Below are 15,208 nucleotides of genomic sequence, written 5' to 3' on the forward strand. Positions count from 1 at the left end.
ATGGAAGTCTTGCAGGGTTACCAAGGCAACAATAGAATCTAGTTTCATTTGGGCTGCTTTGCAAATCCAGCACTGAACTCATAATTGGATTTGTCTTATGTGTGCTCACAGCAGCAAATATTGGAGACATATTAATTCCTTACATAGATTAAGAGTGGAATGGAGAAGCTCATGGTGTGACTTGAAATACTATAGATTTGGAGGCTCTGGTTAAACACAGTGTGTCAGACCCAATAATGGAAAGGGACAAAAGGGAGGGTCTGGGAGCCTTGCCATGTTCAAGGTGGCCTCAGCCCAATCCATTAGTGTAAATGCAGCAGCTACTTGTGGCTTCATTTAGTCAACAGCATCCATCTGACCCAACAGAGCACAAGGACTAATGAAAGATTCTGAGGTGTTAACCCTTCTTCACGCTAAAGATTTATGAGCTTCCTATGGTGTGATAAAAGTCAGTCCCAGAATTCTAATGCAGTCATGGTATCTAAGTAGGCACAGCAGCAGTTTGTGGCAGAGCTGGGGGGATGCTGCTGAATTTCCAAGGCAAGTGGGAGAAATAATACATGTGGAATTTGAATCTACAAGCCTCGGTTTTCATCAAATTACAAGCTTTAGCAATTAGCCACATTTAAGGTTTAATTCCTTTTAGAATCTCAGATTTATTTCATTTTTCTTCCTTACAAGTTACCAACAGGAAGGAGTAATGGCAGGTTAAAAATATTTTCAAGCTTGTTTATGTATTTAGATTTCTTTTTGTGTTCTCACCACAAGGGGAAGTATGTCAGTAAGTTGGGTTATGGCCCTACTAGTGCAGGTGTGTTTCGGGTGCCTGCCCTATTTCTCCTCCTACTGTACAGGTGAATCAGATGACTGCAGTCAAAGGTCTTTGGGGGGTGATTCTCATTCTGGTCTTCCTGCTGTGTCTGGATTCTCATTCCCTCCTCTGCATCCACTCTTTAGTTGAGTTCGGTTGGTTTGCTTTTATACCCCATCCGCTAACACACACTCACACACCCAGACATACATGCAGCACCACATCTTTTTGTTATTTTGCTGGTTATTATTCTTATTAAATACTTCGGCATTCTGAAATTCATAATCTTCCTTCTTCTTCGTTATGGTTAAGAGCCAGCCATGACAAGTTGGGGACTCGTCCGGGATTTGAACCCTCTTGCCCTTGAAGTGAGAATCATACCCCTTCCTACAAAAGAAAAAAAATTGTAGATGTTATTTTTTTTATGATTCGTGGTTTTTTTGTGCATGCAATTTGTGTCAAAATTTTGTTCTACTAATTTATTTTTTTTTTTGGGGGGGGGGGTCTGTATGTTTACAGTAAGGGGTTGTTGTGTGTCAGTAGCAGACAGACGCATGTGTGTGTGTTGTGGCAGGCGCAGATCCGCATTGAACCCCTCCTGTGCCCCCCCCCAAGACACCTCAGTAGTAGTGAGGAGAAGAGCTGCAGCCCTTAGCCACTCCTTCGCCTCCTTCAATTGGAAGGAGGAGGCCACCTCCCTCCCCGGTCTCATTGGTATGCAAGCGACGCAGTGTGTGTATGTGGAGAGGGGAGAGTAAGAGAGGCAGCAGCCAGTGTGATGGGCTAGAACAGGAGGAGGAGGAAAGTGAATGAGAGCTGCTGGAGCTGGCTTGCCTTTCTTTCGTCTGCTGAAGCTGGGTTTACAACCCCGTCACGCTGCACTGACAAGGAGCAGAGTCACGGCCCGATCACAGCACCACCGACCAGTTACTACTCCACCAGCAAGGATGACCAGTGACCAAGATCGCTAGGCTTTCTTCATCTGCAGAACAGAGGAAACACAGCCTCATCAAGGCCGCCTTCTCCTTTCAGTTCATCCCTTGCAATTCTGGCACCAGCTGCTACTTAACCACATTTTCCTCCACATTGTCTCATCCTTCCAACAACGGGACCACTTAACTCTTACTCCTCCCTATGCCCTTGTCCTCAGAAGCTCCTCTCACCTCCCTGGCCAGTATATGGATAGAAGCTCCCTGTTTCAGCTCATACAAGAGCAGGTAAGCAAACAGCGGCGAAGGTTTCTATGGTTACAGGCTGCTGGCCACCTCTACCTAAAGACTGAGACGTGGTGAGAGCTGATGCAAGGGCTGATGGCAGAGGCTGTTTGTACAGGCTGAATGGGAGCGCAGGAAAGCGTGATGTATAGAGCTTTGCGGGGCCATGCTGCCCCCCAGAATGGGAGATCAGATGATGAACCACACAAGGAAGAAGACAGTAATTCAATGATTTTACAGAACTGGTAATAGAAAGAATGGACGTGTGTAAATAGAGGGTATCTTTGTCTGCTATGGATGCTGCATCAATAGTTATCCTGCTGTAAACACATGGTAGTATTGTTTTCCTGCAATCTAGAAGATTAAGGTTTGTCGTTTTTTCTTTTAGAAGTCATTATAGACATGTCGTTTTTCACCCTTCCTTAAAACGCAATATTTACCTTTAAATGTATTTTTTCAGTCACTTCCTATTCCTGCCAAGTCCAATTGCTGTGGTATAAAAGTCCCTCTTTTCGTCTGGATTCTTACATTCTCCAGCCCAATTTAGCTTTTGCTCTCCATCTCCAGAATGAAAAAACCAAAATAGATTCTCCCACAAAACCATGTTTGTATTTGGGCTGTGGTTGTTGAAGATGGAAGTGATTTTTTACCCCCCTGTCTGTGTGTTTGCAGCTCTGCAGTATTTCATGTCCCTGTTAAACCCGTCTGCCTCCTGATTCTGATAATGAGCCAGTCTTTTGGGGTTGGTGTTGATTGACAGATTGATCAGCAATCATTTTGTCCTGGAGGGAAAAATTGATCATCTAGCTGCAGGGGGCGGGGTCGCGAGTGGCCTGTCAGCAACATTCTGGAGGCACTCAGGGGAATGCGGGTATACGTGCCCATGTGATCATGTGCAGGACTGGCTTTTCTTTTAAGCTGCATGTGTTGGTGTTTATGGTGGAAGCCTGTTTAGATGAGGAAAAAAATGCTCTAAAGTCACATTTTTGAGCCGTTTATTGCGAAAATACATAACTGGATTGTTTATGGGTTTAACATCTGTGTCAATATTAGTTTTTATCAGGAACAGCAGAAAATAGAGCCAGATTTATATATATTTTTACACTGCAGTAATTTCATTATTTTATACTTTTTTTGTGGTCATTTTCTGACAAACCGTAAACACAAATAGTTTGGAGGCAATAGTGATATAAGCTCAGGTGTTCACCAAAACTTACTCTGGCTTGCATTCTCCTTAAAAACGACACAATTTGATTAAGACAAAAGTCGTGTAAATGACCAAAATGATGAAAAACAGCTGCATCATTTGTTACTGGCCTCAAATACATAGACATATTTTCTGTAAAAGTTAAGAGTGTTTAATGAAAAACCTGCTTCGTTAGAGTTACCCCCAAACAAAAATGGCCCAAGACTGTGGTTTACTTTCACAATGAAGGTTTCTGATGCTGCTTTGGGCTGCATTTTAAATTTACTGTGCAATTAAGTCACATAACTTGCATTTTCTGGGCAAAACATTTAATTGGGGCTTTGTGTAACTTTTTAGAATTAGTATGTAAAGGGACTGCCTACTGCAGACTAAACCTTTAAGCATGTTAATTAACCACATAAAAAATGCTGCAAGTGGTAGAAAACGATAATCCAACTATAGAAACAGGAGGGACTTTATTAGTCCTTTGTCTACAAGAGCTTGCAGTGCTGAGATGGTGGTATTTTGGGCCAGTGAAGCCTCACACATGCACTAGGGGTTTTCCTTTTTTGTAGATGCGCTATTGATGAGACAACTTTGCCAGAAAAGGTTTTCTGCTATTAGCTGGTGAAAATCCTCTTGTTTGTGCTTTCACTTTTATCTGGTTTATTTATATCGCCATGGGAGTCGTGAGTGTTGGTCTGACATACTTATGTCAAGTTGAGAGAATACAGTCTTCCCTTTTTTATTTCTCTGGTTTGTCTTGGCAGTATTTTGATATATCTTTTTATTTTAGTTTTTCTTCTTCTTTTTATTTTAGTTTTGATGGTCGTTTTTATGCAAATGTTAATTTCCTTTGACTTATAGAAAGTTTTGTTCTCCAAGCCTCCTATGTCTAGATTTTATTTTTACATCTAGGTTAGTCTAACCAGCAGCTTCATGTGGGATTTCACAAGCTAATCACATTTTGTAGAAATGCTTCTCTACCATGATGGCTTCCTTTTGATAAACACAACCGCCTCATGCAGCAGAAATATCCACATCCTCCCTCAGAACCCTAGTCAAGTTCTGGTTATAGGAGCTGAACTCATTTCCAACACACTCTTAAAAACACTTAAGTCCCTCCCCCTATTGTTTCCTCCTCCGCCATCTGATCTCTTCCAGGTAGTAATCAGTGAATTACTTGGCTGTTCTCTCCTCCTGATTTGAGGGCATGATTACAACATCTGTCGTTGGCCAGCACCCAAGGGTGCCATTGAGAAAGTGTACTCTGTACTCTGTGTCTCAAGGGCAGAGTAACAACATTGTTTTCGATTGTTGACATAACTGTTATGGTTTGATACTTTGATGATCCTTCTTACTCAGCTAATGAATATGACATTCTCACTAAGAACATTAACTGGAGGCTTCCAGGCTTCTTTAGGTCACATGTTCAGTGCAGCAATGCATCTGCTGGGAGGACGGTGTTAGTACGGTGGCCCTAAACTGGCCAAGAAATCACTCAAAAACAAAAAAAACATTTTAGGATCAAAATGACGATTAAAAAAGAAAACAAATAATGAAAAAAATAATATTATATATTTTAGAAATCAAAGAAACCAATACACAATTCCAAAAAAATGAAACAAAATAAAAACGAAACATTTCAGAAAACAAAAGTGATTTCCATAAATACAAATGAAATGTTAAAGGGCCATGCTATTTTTAAGCCTTTTATAGTAAACAATATCCATGTATATAATGCGATATTACCTTTGGTACACAAAAGAACACATTTTTGATTAAATATTAGTTATTTTCCTGAGCTCTTTTTCAACCCGGAAGTAAGATGACTTAATCTCTCTTTCCCTTTTTGAGGGTGCCGCCCGTTTCATGACGCCCACAAAAACACAAAAACAAACAACAGCCAAACTTTTGCAATGATGGATGTGCACATTGTGCATATAAAAGGAAAAACAAAAGAATAAACCGCAAAAGATGACATTTCAGTTTTTTCAAAGGCACCTTTAATGTTTGCATAATAGATGCAAATGCTAAATGCTAATAGAAGTTTTATGATTAGTATGGAGCATATCCAGTATTGCTTTATGACAAATAACTTTCAGTTGAAATGATAGACAAATATCATTTAGTCAGCGATGACCCATTATACCTACCTGGAAAACAAAAGTCAAAATGAAATATATAAATAATGAAACAAAAAAGGAACAACTCTAGATATTCTCTGTAATTAATCAACGTGCAGACATTGAGGATGCATTAGAAAAAATGTAAATGTCAAAAATCAAACAGCATCATCCAATCAGCACTGTCCCAAAATACCTACGTATTTTGATTCATTTCTTAACATTTCACTTTGATTTCTGGAAATTGTTTTTGTTTCTCAAACATCTCACTTTTATTTCCTTTCTTTTTTTTTTGGGGGGGGGGGGGGGGGGGGTATTGTGTTTTGGTTTATAGAATTTTTGAGTTCGAAAATGTGATGTTTCTTTTTTTTCTTTTGATTTTTTTTACTTGTCATTGTGATCTTAAATATGTTTTTGCTTCGGGTGATTTGTTAGTGTGATTTGTACTTCAGGGACACCGTAGCTTAGAACCTTTTAAATGATGTTTTCACATTTTCTCAAGAAAAAAGCAAACCAGTTCTTAACCCTTGAACTTTTCTGGACTGATTATGTTGATATTTCAGAATTGTAGTAAGCTATTTATTTTAAAACTGTAGTAAAAAGAAATGTATATAACAATCTTTATCACGTATTCTGTTGTTGCATTTCTTGCATTATCTTATTTAGAATTTCTCATTCTAAATTATTTGAACAGAATTTTAAAGAGAAATGCCTGCAAAAACAAAAACTAAACGTTTCAAATTACAGTTATGGTTTTTGTTTAAAAAAATGATAATTATCTTTTTTTTAATTGAAAATTGGTTCTTGGTTATTTAAGTGTCATAGAAACGTATTCACTGATGGAATGGAGAATGGTGCTGACAGGTGAACTGATGATGATGATGTTCTGGACGTTTGCGATGAAGTCAGAGGCGAAAAAAGCAAAGCTGCCAATTTGCCAGTCTGTGCTCCAAATTTATGGTCATGAGCTGTGGATGGTAACTTAAAACATGAGATCATAAATATAGGGGGCTGAAATTAGTTACATTCAAAGAGTGGCAGGGCTAAACCTTTTGAGAAAAGTGTGAGAGCTCAACTAGCCTGGACAATCTCAGAGCAAAGTCGCTCCTGCTTTGGATCAAGAAGGAGTTGAGGGAGTTTAGACAGGTGGGAGAGAGACCCTGCAGACTCAGGACATCATGGCATTTCTTCAGAAGAGCTGGAAAAAAAAAAGTCAGTGTCATTACTTAGGCCTGTAACCTGTAGGGAGAAATAGCTGATTGGTCAGTCAGTCTTGCGCACTTGAGAATGTGGAGTGCCTCATATCTAGAGCTATGACATTGGCAGGTGCTAATAATAGCACAGCTGAACATGCATTGTTATAAATTCAGATTCAGTGGGCCAGTTGCCAGTGAACACAAGTGCATCTTGAGGACAGCAGGGTTGCTGCAGAAGGTTTCAGCATAAATCAGTGCACTGAAATTTTCCTTTAAAAGGGTTTTTATCAATCTTATTGCGGTCAGTCAGACCCAAAAAAGTCTGAGTATTGTGCTACGAATGTTTAATTTAGATTATTCTATCTGTGCAAACCTGCTGGACCGCAAACCAGTCAAAGCCCTTCAAAGACAAAGTCTGGATTTGGCAAAAAAGGACCCTTTGCGATCCTGCATTGCATTACAGTTGATTTTTTGTGAATCTGTTGTTGGGGTTTGCCCAGAGCTGCAAAGGTTTGCCTCTCAGCTTCGGTGAAGCAGACGGATAAATCTGAGGCTGACTGGACACATTACGAGTCGCAGTGCTGTAGGTAATAGAGGTCCTGGGGGTAAATACTGCAATGATCCCACTGCAGTCAGCTGTCTGCTCCTGCCTGCCCCTCCTTCTTAAACTCATGTTTGTATTGTCATCCTTCAGTTTTGATTGAGTCCTTCCCCTTCATAATCCAACATCCAGTATAATTTTTCTCCAACTTCAACCTCCATCCATGATGGTCTGCCTTCTCCCCTCCACTTCTATAAGGATTTCCATTTTTCAATTCACTTCTATTTGCACCTCAGTGGTTCGGATCTATGCATCTGCATTAGACCCCCCCCCGAGAGTCCTTCGGTCCTTTCTTCATCTGATTCTTCCCCTCCCTTTGTGTTTCCTTTGCCTCTGGAATGCCAATTTGTCGGCGGGAAAAAAAGGGGGGGGGGATGACAGAGGCGACTGGTAGCCATAGCAACACATGTCGCCCTCACCAGTGTTGGATCGCTTCAATAACTGCCTCCTTCTTCAAGCCTTTTTTCCCTTTCATCTTTCAACGCTGTCTCCCTTCCTTCGAATCAACACCGCTGCACCATCACCCTTGTAATTGATAACCCTAATTGGCGACAAGAAGCTCTCCTTCTCTTGCTTGTATCCTCTTCAGAGCAGACTGTCTCCCCAGTGTAACTTTCCTCTTTGAACAAGTTCACACAACAAAGAGAATTCAGTCTCTGCCGCCTGACAGCTCTTCCTCAGCTCCATAACCGTTTCCTGTCTTACATATATGTGAGGCGCCGCCGTAGTGCAGAGATGTGCTGACATATGGAGGCTGACAGTTATCAGACGTCCCCAGCGCGGCGCTCTGCTCCTCCCTGTCAGCCTGGGCTGAGCCAGCAGCACATTAGAATCTGATCTATCTCTCTGCTGTGGCAAGTGGATGCGTAGCACTGGAGTGTGTCACAGCCCACTTACAAGAATGAAAGGAAGAGGATTCACAGCCAGACCACTGTACTAGACAGACACACATGTTCCGCAACAACTCATGGTGAGGAATCCTTTTTTACCCCCGCATTTCTGTCTCTGTTGCTGTGACTTTTTTTCTTTTCTCTTCTACATCAGTTTGTGCTTAAATGTCAACATTTTTTATTTCATTATTCCACCAACCATCCACATCTCTCTCTCATTTTACACCTTTTGGGACACTTTGCTATGTTTTTTTTTTTTTTTTGGAATGTGTTCTCTGTTGTTTACTGTATGCTTGTATGCTACCCGATGTACATGCAAGGAAAATATTTAAAAAAAAGGGGTTTAAAAGTGGATTTCTTGTCATAAAGACGTTTTACATCCTATTAAATTTTCAGAATTTGTGTCATAACACTTTCACACCACAGTGTTTTTTATTTTGGATTAAAATGGCATAAATATAATTAAAAGACCACTAGGAATGCTTTGAAAAAAGATCAGAAGATGATTAAAGTGGCACTTTAGCCCATTGGAAATGTTGGGATTATTGTTTGTGAGGAAAAGTGACAAAAATAAAAGTCCCTTTTTTTATTTTGTTTGTGTTTTAATTATTTAAAGGTTTTAGGAACTGCAAAGCGAATCATGCCAAACATTTCTTTGTTGAAAGTTTGTTTTGATGCAAAAGGTTTTGTTGAAGTAAATCCTTTCAGCACATCGTGCACTGAATGTCTTGATCAAATCAAGTCTCGTCAAAACTCTTTTTATTCCTGCTTCCGTAGCAGTCCCCCACGTACGGAAATTCAATTGTTCCCTAAAGCTGATCAAATTCTGTAAAAAGATTTTGAAGGTTTGTTTAAAAAATAAAAAAGTCTTTGAAGGAAGAGGAGCACAAATTTAATGTTACATACCCAGCCTTGAAACTCCTACAGGCGTTGAGCCGAGGCTTACATGCTGCAGCACAGTTTAATGTCATCCTCCTCACGCATCCGTGTAATATCTTTGTCTAACCGTGTGAGAGCAGATTGCTTTAAGATCAAGGCAGCCTGGATGCGATTCTTCTTGTGGACATGTCTAACGGTGATCCAGCATGACGGTCTGTACACTGACACAACATCTGAGAGCCCTCTCCTCCCCGAGGCAGCAAGACACTGTTGATTTACTTTGCAAAACCTAATGAGGCTCTGTTAGCAGGAAATGCTAAAAAAAAGGCACAGCAAGGTGCCTTCGCATGTGGTGCTGCTTCGCTTCGTCTTGGGGCACATTGTGAGACACACTTAGAAGAGCTGGCATGACAAATTGACACTCTATTGAAGAGAATTAAGGAGGCAAAGGACGGCAAGAAAATTGAGCAATAAGAGCAATATGTTACAGCCAGAAAAAAAATGTATTTGAATAAAATGAACATAAACTATTAAACAAGACCCTATACACTCACTAGCCACTTTATTAGGTATACCTTGCTAATACCAGGTTGGACTATCCTTTGCTTTCAGAATCTTTGGTGGCATAGATTCAACAAGGAGCTAGAAACATTTCCTCAGAGAGTTTGGTCCATATTGACATGACAGCCTTGTCAGTTGCTGCTAATTTTTCGGCTGCAAATCCACGATGCAAATCCCCCATTCCACTACATCCCAAAGGGGCTCTATTGAGTTGAAATCTGGTGACTATGGAGGCCATTTGAGTCCAGTGAACACATTGTCATGTTCAAGAAATATGTCTGAGATGATTCCAGCTTTATGACATGGTCGTTTTTATGCTAAAAGTAGCCATGAGAAGAGGTGGTCAGACAGGAATGGACATGGTCAGCAACGATACTCAGGTAGGCTGTGACGTTGGAACCAGGTTCTATTGGTACTAGTGTACCATTACATCACCACCACCACCAGATTTAACCGTTGATACAAGGCAGGAGGGATCCATGCTTTCATGTTGTTGATGCCAAATTTTGACCCTACTGTCCAAATGTTCCAGCAGAAATGGAGACTCATCTGACCAGGCAACTTTTTTCCAATCTTCTATTGTCCAATTTTGGTAAGTCTGTGTGAACTGTAGCCTCAGTTTCATGTTCTTAGCTGACAGGAGTGGCACCCGGTGTGGTCTTTTGCTGCTGTAGCCCATGTGCCTCATGGTTGAACGAGTTGTGTGTTCAGAGATGCTCTTCTACAGACCTTGGTCGTAATCAGTGGTTCTTTGAGTTACTGTTACATTTCTGCCCACAGAACTTCCCCTCACTGGATCTTTTTTTAACCATTCTCTTTAAATCCTAGAGATGGTTGTGAGTGGAAATCCCAGTAGATCAGCAGTTTCTGAAATACTCAGACTAGCCTGTCTGGTATCAACAACCAACGAAGTCACCTTTCTTCCCCATTTTAATGCTCGGTTTGGACCGCAGAAGATCGTCTTGACCTGTCCACATGCGTTAATGCAGTGAGTTGCTGCCATGTGATTGGCTGATTAGAAATTTACATTAACGAGCAGTTGGACAGGTGTGTCTGATAAAGTGGCCAGTGAGTGTAGATTACATGCATGTTGTAGCCTGGCACTCTTATTTGTATCATGACTCCAATCAGTTATCGGGAGAAACACAAGCATCAGCAAGAAAATGTGGTCACTGAGTGATGCTGAAAAAAAAAGCTGCACGTTGAGATAGAAGGGATGCATTCAACCAAAAGCAAAGACGGTAAAGCCGACCACAGTTGGGAAAGTATTGTGTTTGTAATGGAAAGTTTCAATAATGCCATTTAAAGGTCTTATAGACTGATCCTATGTTTTATTTCTCAGTGTCTGAGCTGCTCTCATTTGCCCTGACTATATTTAGAGCCTGTTTATAAATCCCTGCTGTTTTTTAACGATGTAGTTTCTCTCAAGGGCAAATTGAGGCGTCGTCTCTGCTTGATGGTTTCCTGCAGTATTTACAACAATCATCTGAGAGTCATCTCTGTCTTGTTTTTTCCACAGTTGGACCCAGAGAACACCGGTTTCATCCCAGTGGAGAACTTCACCAGCTTGGTGGAGCATCATGAGCTGCAGCTGGATCCATCCAAACTGGACATGTTGTTAGCCCTTGTCCAGAGCAATGAGGAGGGACAGGTGTGCTACCAGGAGCTCATCGAGCTGGTAAGCTGACACCCCCACCCCCACCCCCCACCCCCCATCCACCCCTGCATGTTTGTACAGCCAAGACATGTGAAACTTATTAAATATTTCATTTCTTGCAGCTCACACACAAAGTTCCACACATTACACGTTCACGTTGGATTTCAGAAAGGTTAAAGAATCGATTCAGGCGCAGCCAACAGTCTCTGCTGTGGCAAAAATTGACTCGTTCATTGAGGTGGTTGTCCTGCAAAAAGAAGAATCAATCTCTTCACTTAATGTGTCGGTAAATCCAGACCTTAAACTTCACAAGCGACACACAGCAAGCACAGAAAAAAAAACACCCACACAAAGCTGATAGAGCCCTGTATTAAGGCACTAGATTTGGTTTATTGCAGCTTAAATATTCCAACTCAATTATGTCCGGAAGAAATGAATGTAAATGGAGTATAGCGTGCCCACACTGCACTGTTTGTAATTTACTAATCAATCCTCACTGGTTGCCAGCTGATTAGCTCCAGACTGATTCTGTGAGAGTGTGGCTGTGTAAATCACCCAGCCTTATACAGCTGATAATATATAGACACCGTACTTTGTAATGCCAGGTTCTCTGAGTGGCAAGGGAGATTTTTATGACTCATATTGTCGACTAGGAAGAAGATTTATATCACATAGTTTGTTTTAGAACTTTGATGGAGGTGTGGGCTTTAAAATGCATTTATTAATGTGGTCGGTTTTAAAGTCAGGCATGATGAGAGTTAACAATCTGAGTAGAATAAAATAATGTACTCAGTGGCTTTGAATTGCATCAACTGAATTGAAATTAAATCATCAAAATTAACATATTAGTCGTGTTTCGTTTTTTAACATATTGTTTTGATTAACCTTTGTCGCCTAGAACATTTCCTTTTTATGTCATTTCTTTTTTCTTCTTTTTTTTTGGAATTGTGCTTTGGTTTCTGGAACTTTGCTTTGATTTCTAAAATGTAATATTGTTTTTTTAAATTACTTGTTTTGTTTTTTAATAATATTGAAAAAGAGATTCTTAATCTCAATGGGACAATTCCTGGGTAAATAAAGGTTTAAGAAAATAAATATTGCTGTAAAATTTCTTTTAAAATTGCTTATTTGTGATTTAACATTTTGTGAAATTTAATGAAATAAAAAAAAAATAACATGAAATAAAAACTCGAATAAATCTAGTTTAAATTAAGCAGTCTAATTCCTCTTTCTACAGCTGATTGCTTTCTTTTTCTTCTCTTTTTTTTTTCTTTGTGGCTTCTATCACCTAAATCATTACTTCAGGTTTACTGTGCAGGAAACTAGAGGTGTGACGGGAAAAAAACAGGACAAGAAATCAAGAATCTAACAAAACCAAATACAGTGAATAGAACTGAGACACCAGACATTTATTAAAGAAATTGACTTAATAAATTAAAAGTCCTTTATCCTCACCTTTAACCAAGAATTCAGAGCAACAATCACATCTGATGATTCCAAAAATTCTATAAAAATCTCTTTCCATGTTATTTTTATTTTAAGCATGCGCCATTTTATGCCTTTTCTTTTTTCCCATGTTAATAAGGATTTAAGAAAAAGCTTAATAATTATAAAATTCCCATTATCAATTGTCCACACAATGGATTAGTGAATAATCTTGGATGTTAATGTGAAGGTTGTGCCTGATCTATCTCCTACAAAAGACATTCTTCTTAAAAAAAATTATGAATATTTCTTTTAAACCTTCTTTTTACCATCATTTCTCAAATTAAATGACTTTATTATTTTCCTACCTTTTATCTATTTTCTCTGTGTTGTGTTACAAAGATCTTGTATTAAAAGCCACATGATGTGGCTTATTGAAGCGGATTCTCTTTCTAAAGTCACTGCTGATGTAGAGAAATGACAGTATGAGGCTTTTTTCTCAACTTTACCCCCTGTACACACTTAGATTTCCTTCATAATCCCTTTAAATATTTTTTTCAGCGCATATTTCTTTGTCTCAACTCATTAAAGCACAAACCTCCATGTGAGCACGTCTCCTCAATCCCTCAGATCTCATTTCCTTCTCCTTTAAAGTCTCTTCCTTCACTCTAAGCATGAGTCCAGACAAGGAAGCTAAAATACAAAATTGTTCTAAAAATGTGTCTGCATTAAGGAGACACTTAAAACTGCTAATCAGCCAAATGCAAATGAACTTTGATCAGCACAGTGTTAGCAGTAGCAGAGAATAATGCTCAGCCCTGCACGAAGATCAGTCATCCGGCCCGACTTTTAAAGATTTATTTGGCAGATGCACATGAGTGCATGATAGAAAAATGCTGTTCCTCTTCTCTGAGAAACAGCTTGCATACATACAAACACAATTCAGGAAGTGTATAAGAAATTAAAGCCACCTCTCACCTTAGTTCATCTTCATACCCTATATGCAGACTGTATCAAACACAGACAGACTCTCATTTATTCGCATGAGCGCCGCCACTGCACATTTGCTGAGTAATTTAGAGGATATTCAAATGTTGATGTGGATCCGGCCTTCTGTCGTGCAGCTTGTGATGTGAGAGCTGTGCAGCCCTCAGTTTTCTCCAGGCTTCTGGAGGGAATCTGTCACGTGAACTTATCACGCAGGTCATCCGCAGATACCTACAGGTTTTCCTTGGACGTTTTTTTCTCCCCTCGTATTTGTTTAAACTTAGAAATAAAGTTTCAAACACCAACCATAAATGTGAAAAAGAAGTGCTCTTATATTATTTGAGAATGCTCAGTACAGTAATGATGGTGTGATTCTTTTTGTTAAATGGGCCCTAAATGAGTGTATATGTCCAAACACGGCAATAAACTCAGGAAAGAAGACCACTAAGAGTCTTTTGGTCTGCTTCAGTGTGATTTATAGTCACATTTTTGGATGGATTTACATTTCCCTGCAGTGTAGGTGAGCTGGCACTTCCTGTGTCTTCATACCCTCAATGATATCCCACAAATAACGCATGCAGTGCTGAGGCTCTCTGAGTCCTTGAGCTTCTTTTCATCTACTTCAGAATACATTCAAATAACCTTTTAGAGTCACCATATAATAAAGCGCTCCTGTCTGCACAATATCCAGCGCAACTAAACTAGGTTTCCATCCCGTAATGTGCAGAATAATGCATAGAATCCTGCTCCCTATGGGGTTGTGAAGGTATGCAATCTTGCAAAGCCCTAGATTTGATATCCCAGTTGACTTAATGTTTCATTGGTGTTGATTTATTTCCTTTGAATTGGTTTGGGGTTTACAAACCCTAATGAGGAGGGGATTTTATTGGGTTCATTTGTGTGATCTAAAATGATGTTTTTATTGATTTGTGGTCAAAGAAAATGAACATCTGGGTGTGTCAGATGTACGATCTTCCATGCGCGTTCAATTGAGTTTTTAGATCACAAGCTGGTGAAAGTTCTCTTATCGGAAGAGAGTTTTCAACATTTGTCTCCTCAAATTCTCAGCATATGAATCCACACGACCTGTCTAGACCTCGGTGGGTGTAAATGTGTTTGTGTTGCGCCGTTAGGCAGCCATTTCCGTGGCATGTGCGCAAATATGAGACTGCCTCACACATCGTTCCTGTTCAATCCATCTTTCATGCAGGCTGATCTTAGCCAGAGCACTCCCATCAGTTCAGCCAGAAGGGCGAAAAAGTGGTGCTCGGCTAAAACCTCTCTTGGGGAACTGTGCATACACTCTTGCATGTATGAACACAGATACACACTCATAGAGAGAATTGGTCAATATCTGTATGTAAATGAAAACATTTTTTTTTTGCATAAATCGCTCTCATAGGAAAGGCGACTAACACATGCTCTACGACCAGCTGTTTATTCATAAACACTGACATTTGTATGAATGTGTTTAAGGTGGAAGTGGGTCAGCCTGAATTCTGATTTATTGCTGTGGGTATGAGTGAATACATCAAAGAATAATCTGATGTTAAAAGGAAACACCAATTTTATTACCTTAGATGATAATTTGTCATCCTTTATCACTTAAAGTCCCACTTCGATCATTTTTTTAATCTATTGTAAAAGCGTTCCCAGTGGTCTTTTAATTATGATT

The 15,208-nt window shown here is 39.8% G+C and overlaps 1 protein-coding gene across 1 annotated transcript in view; it reads left to right on the forward strand.

The window, feature by feature from the left end:
• Window positions 1-1,400: 1,400 nt before the first annotated feature.
• rhbdl1 (rhomboid like 1) overlaps window positions 1,401-15,208 on the forward strand; it is a 44,465-nt gene continuing 30,657 nt past the window's right edge. The window contains exons 1-2 of the mRNA XM_023949144.1: window positions 1,401-2,028; window positions 10,984-11,142. Of these exons, the coding sequence (XP_023804912.1) occupies window positions 1,990-2,028; window positions 10,984-11,142 (198 nt within the window). The 5' untranslated portion in view covers window positions 1,401-1,989. The remainder of the gene's footprint in view (window positions 2,029-10,983; window positions 11,143-15,208) is intronic.

Source organism: Oryzias latipes, chromosome 19 (genome assembly GCF_002234675.1).
Source record: "Oryzias latipes chromosome 19, ASM223467v1".
Lineage (NCBI taxonomy): Eukaryota > Metazoa > Chordata > Actinopteri > Beloniformes > Adrianichthyidae > Oryzias > Oryzias latipes.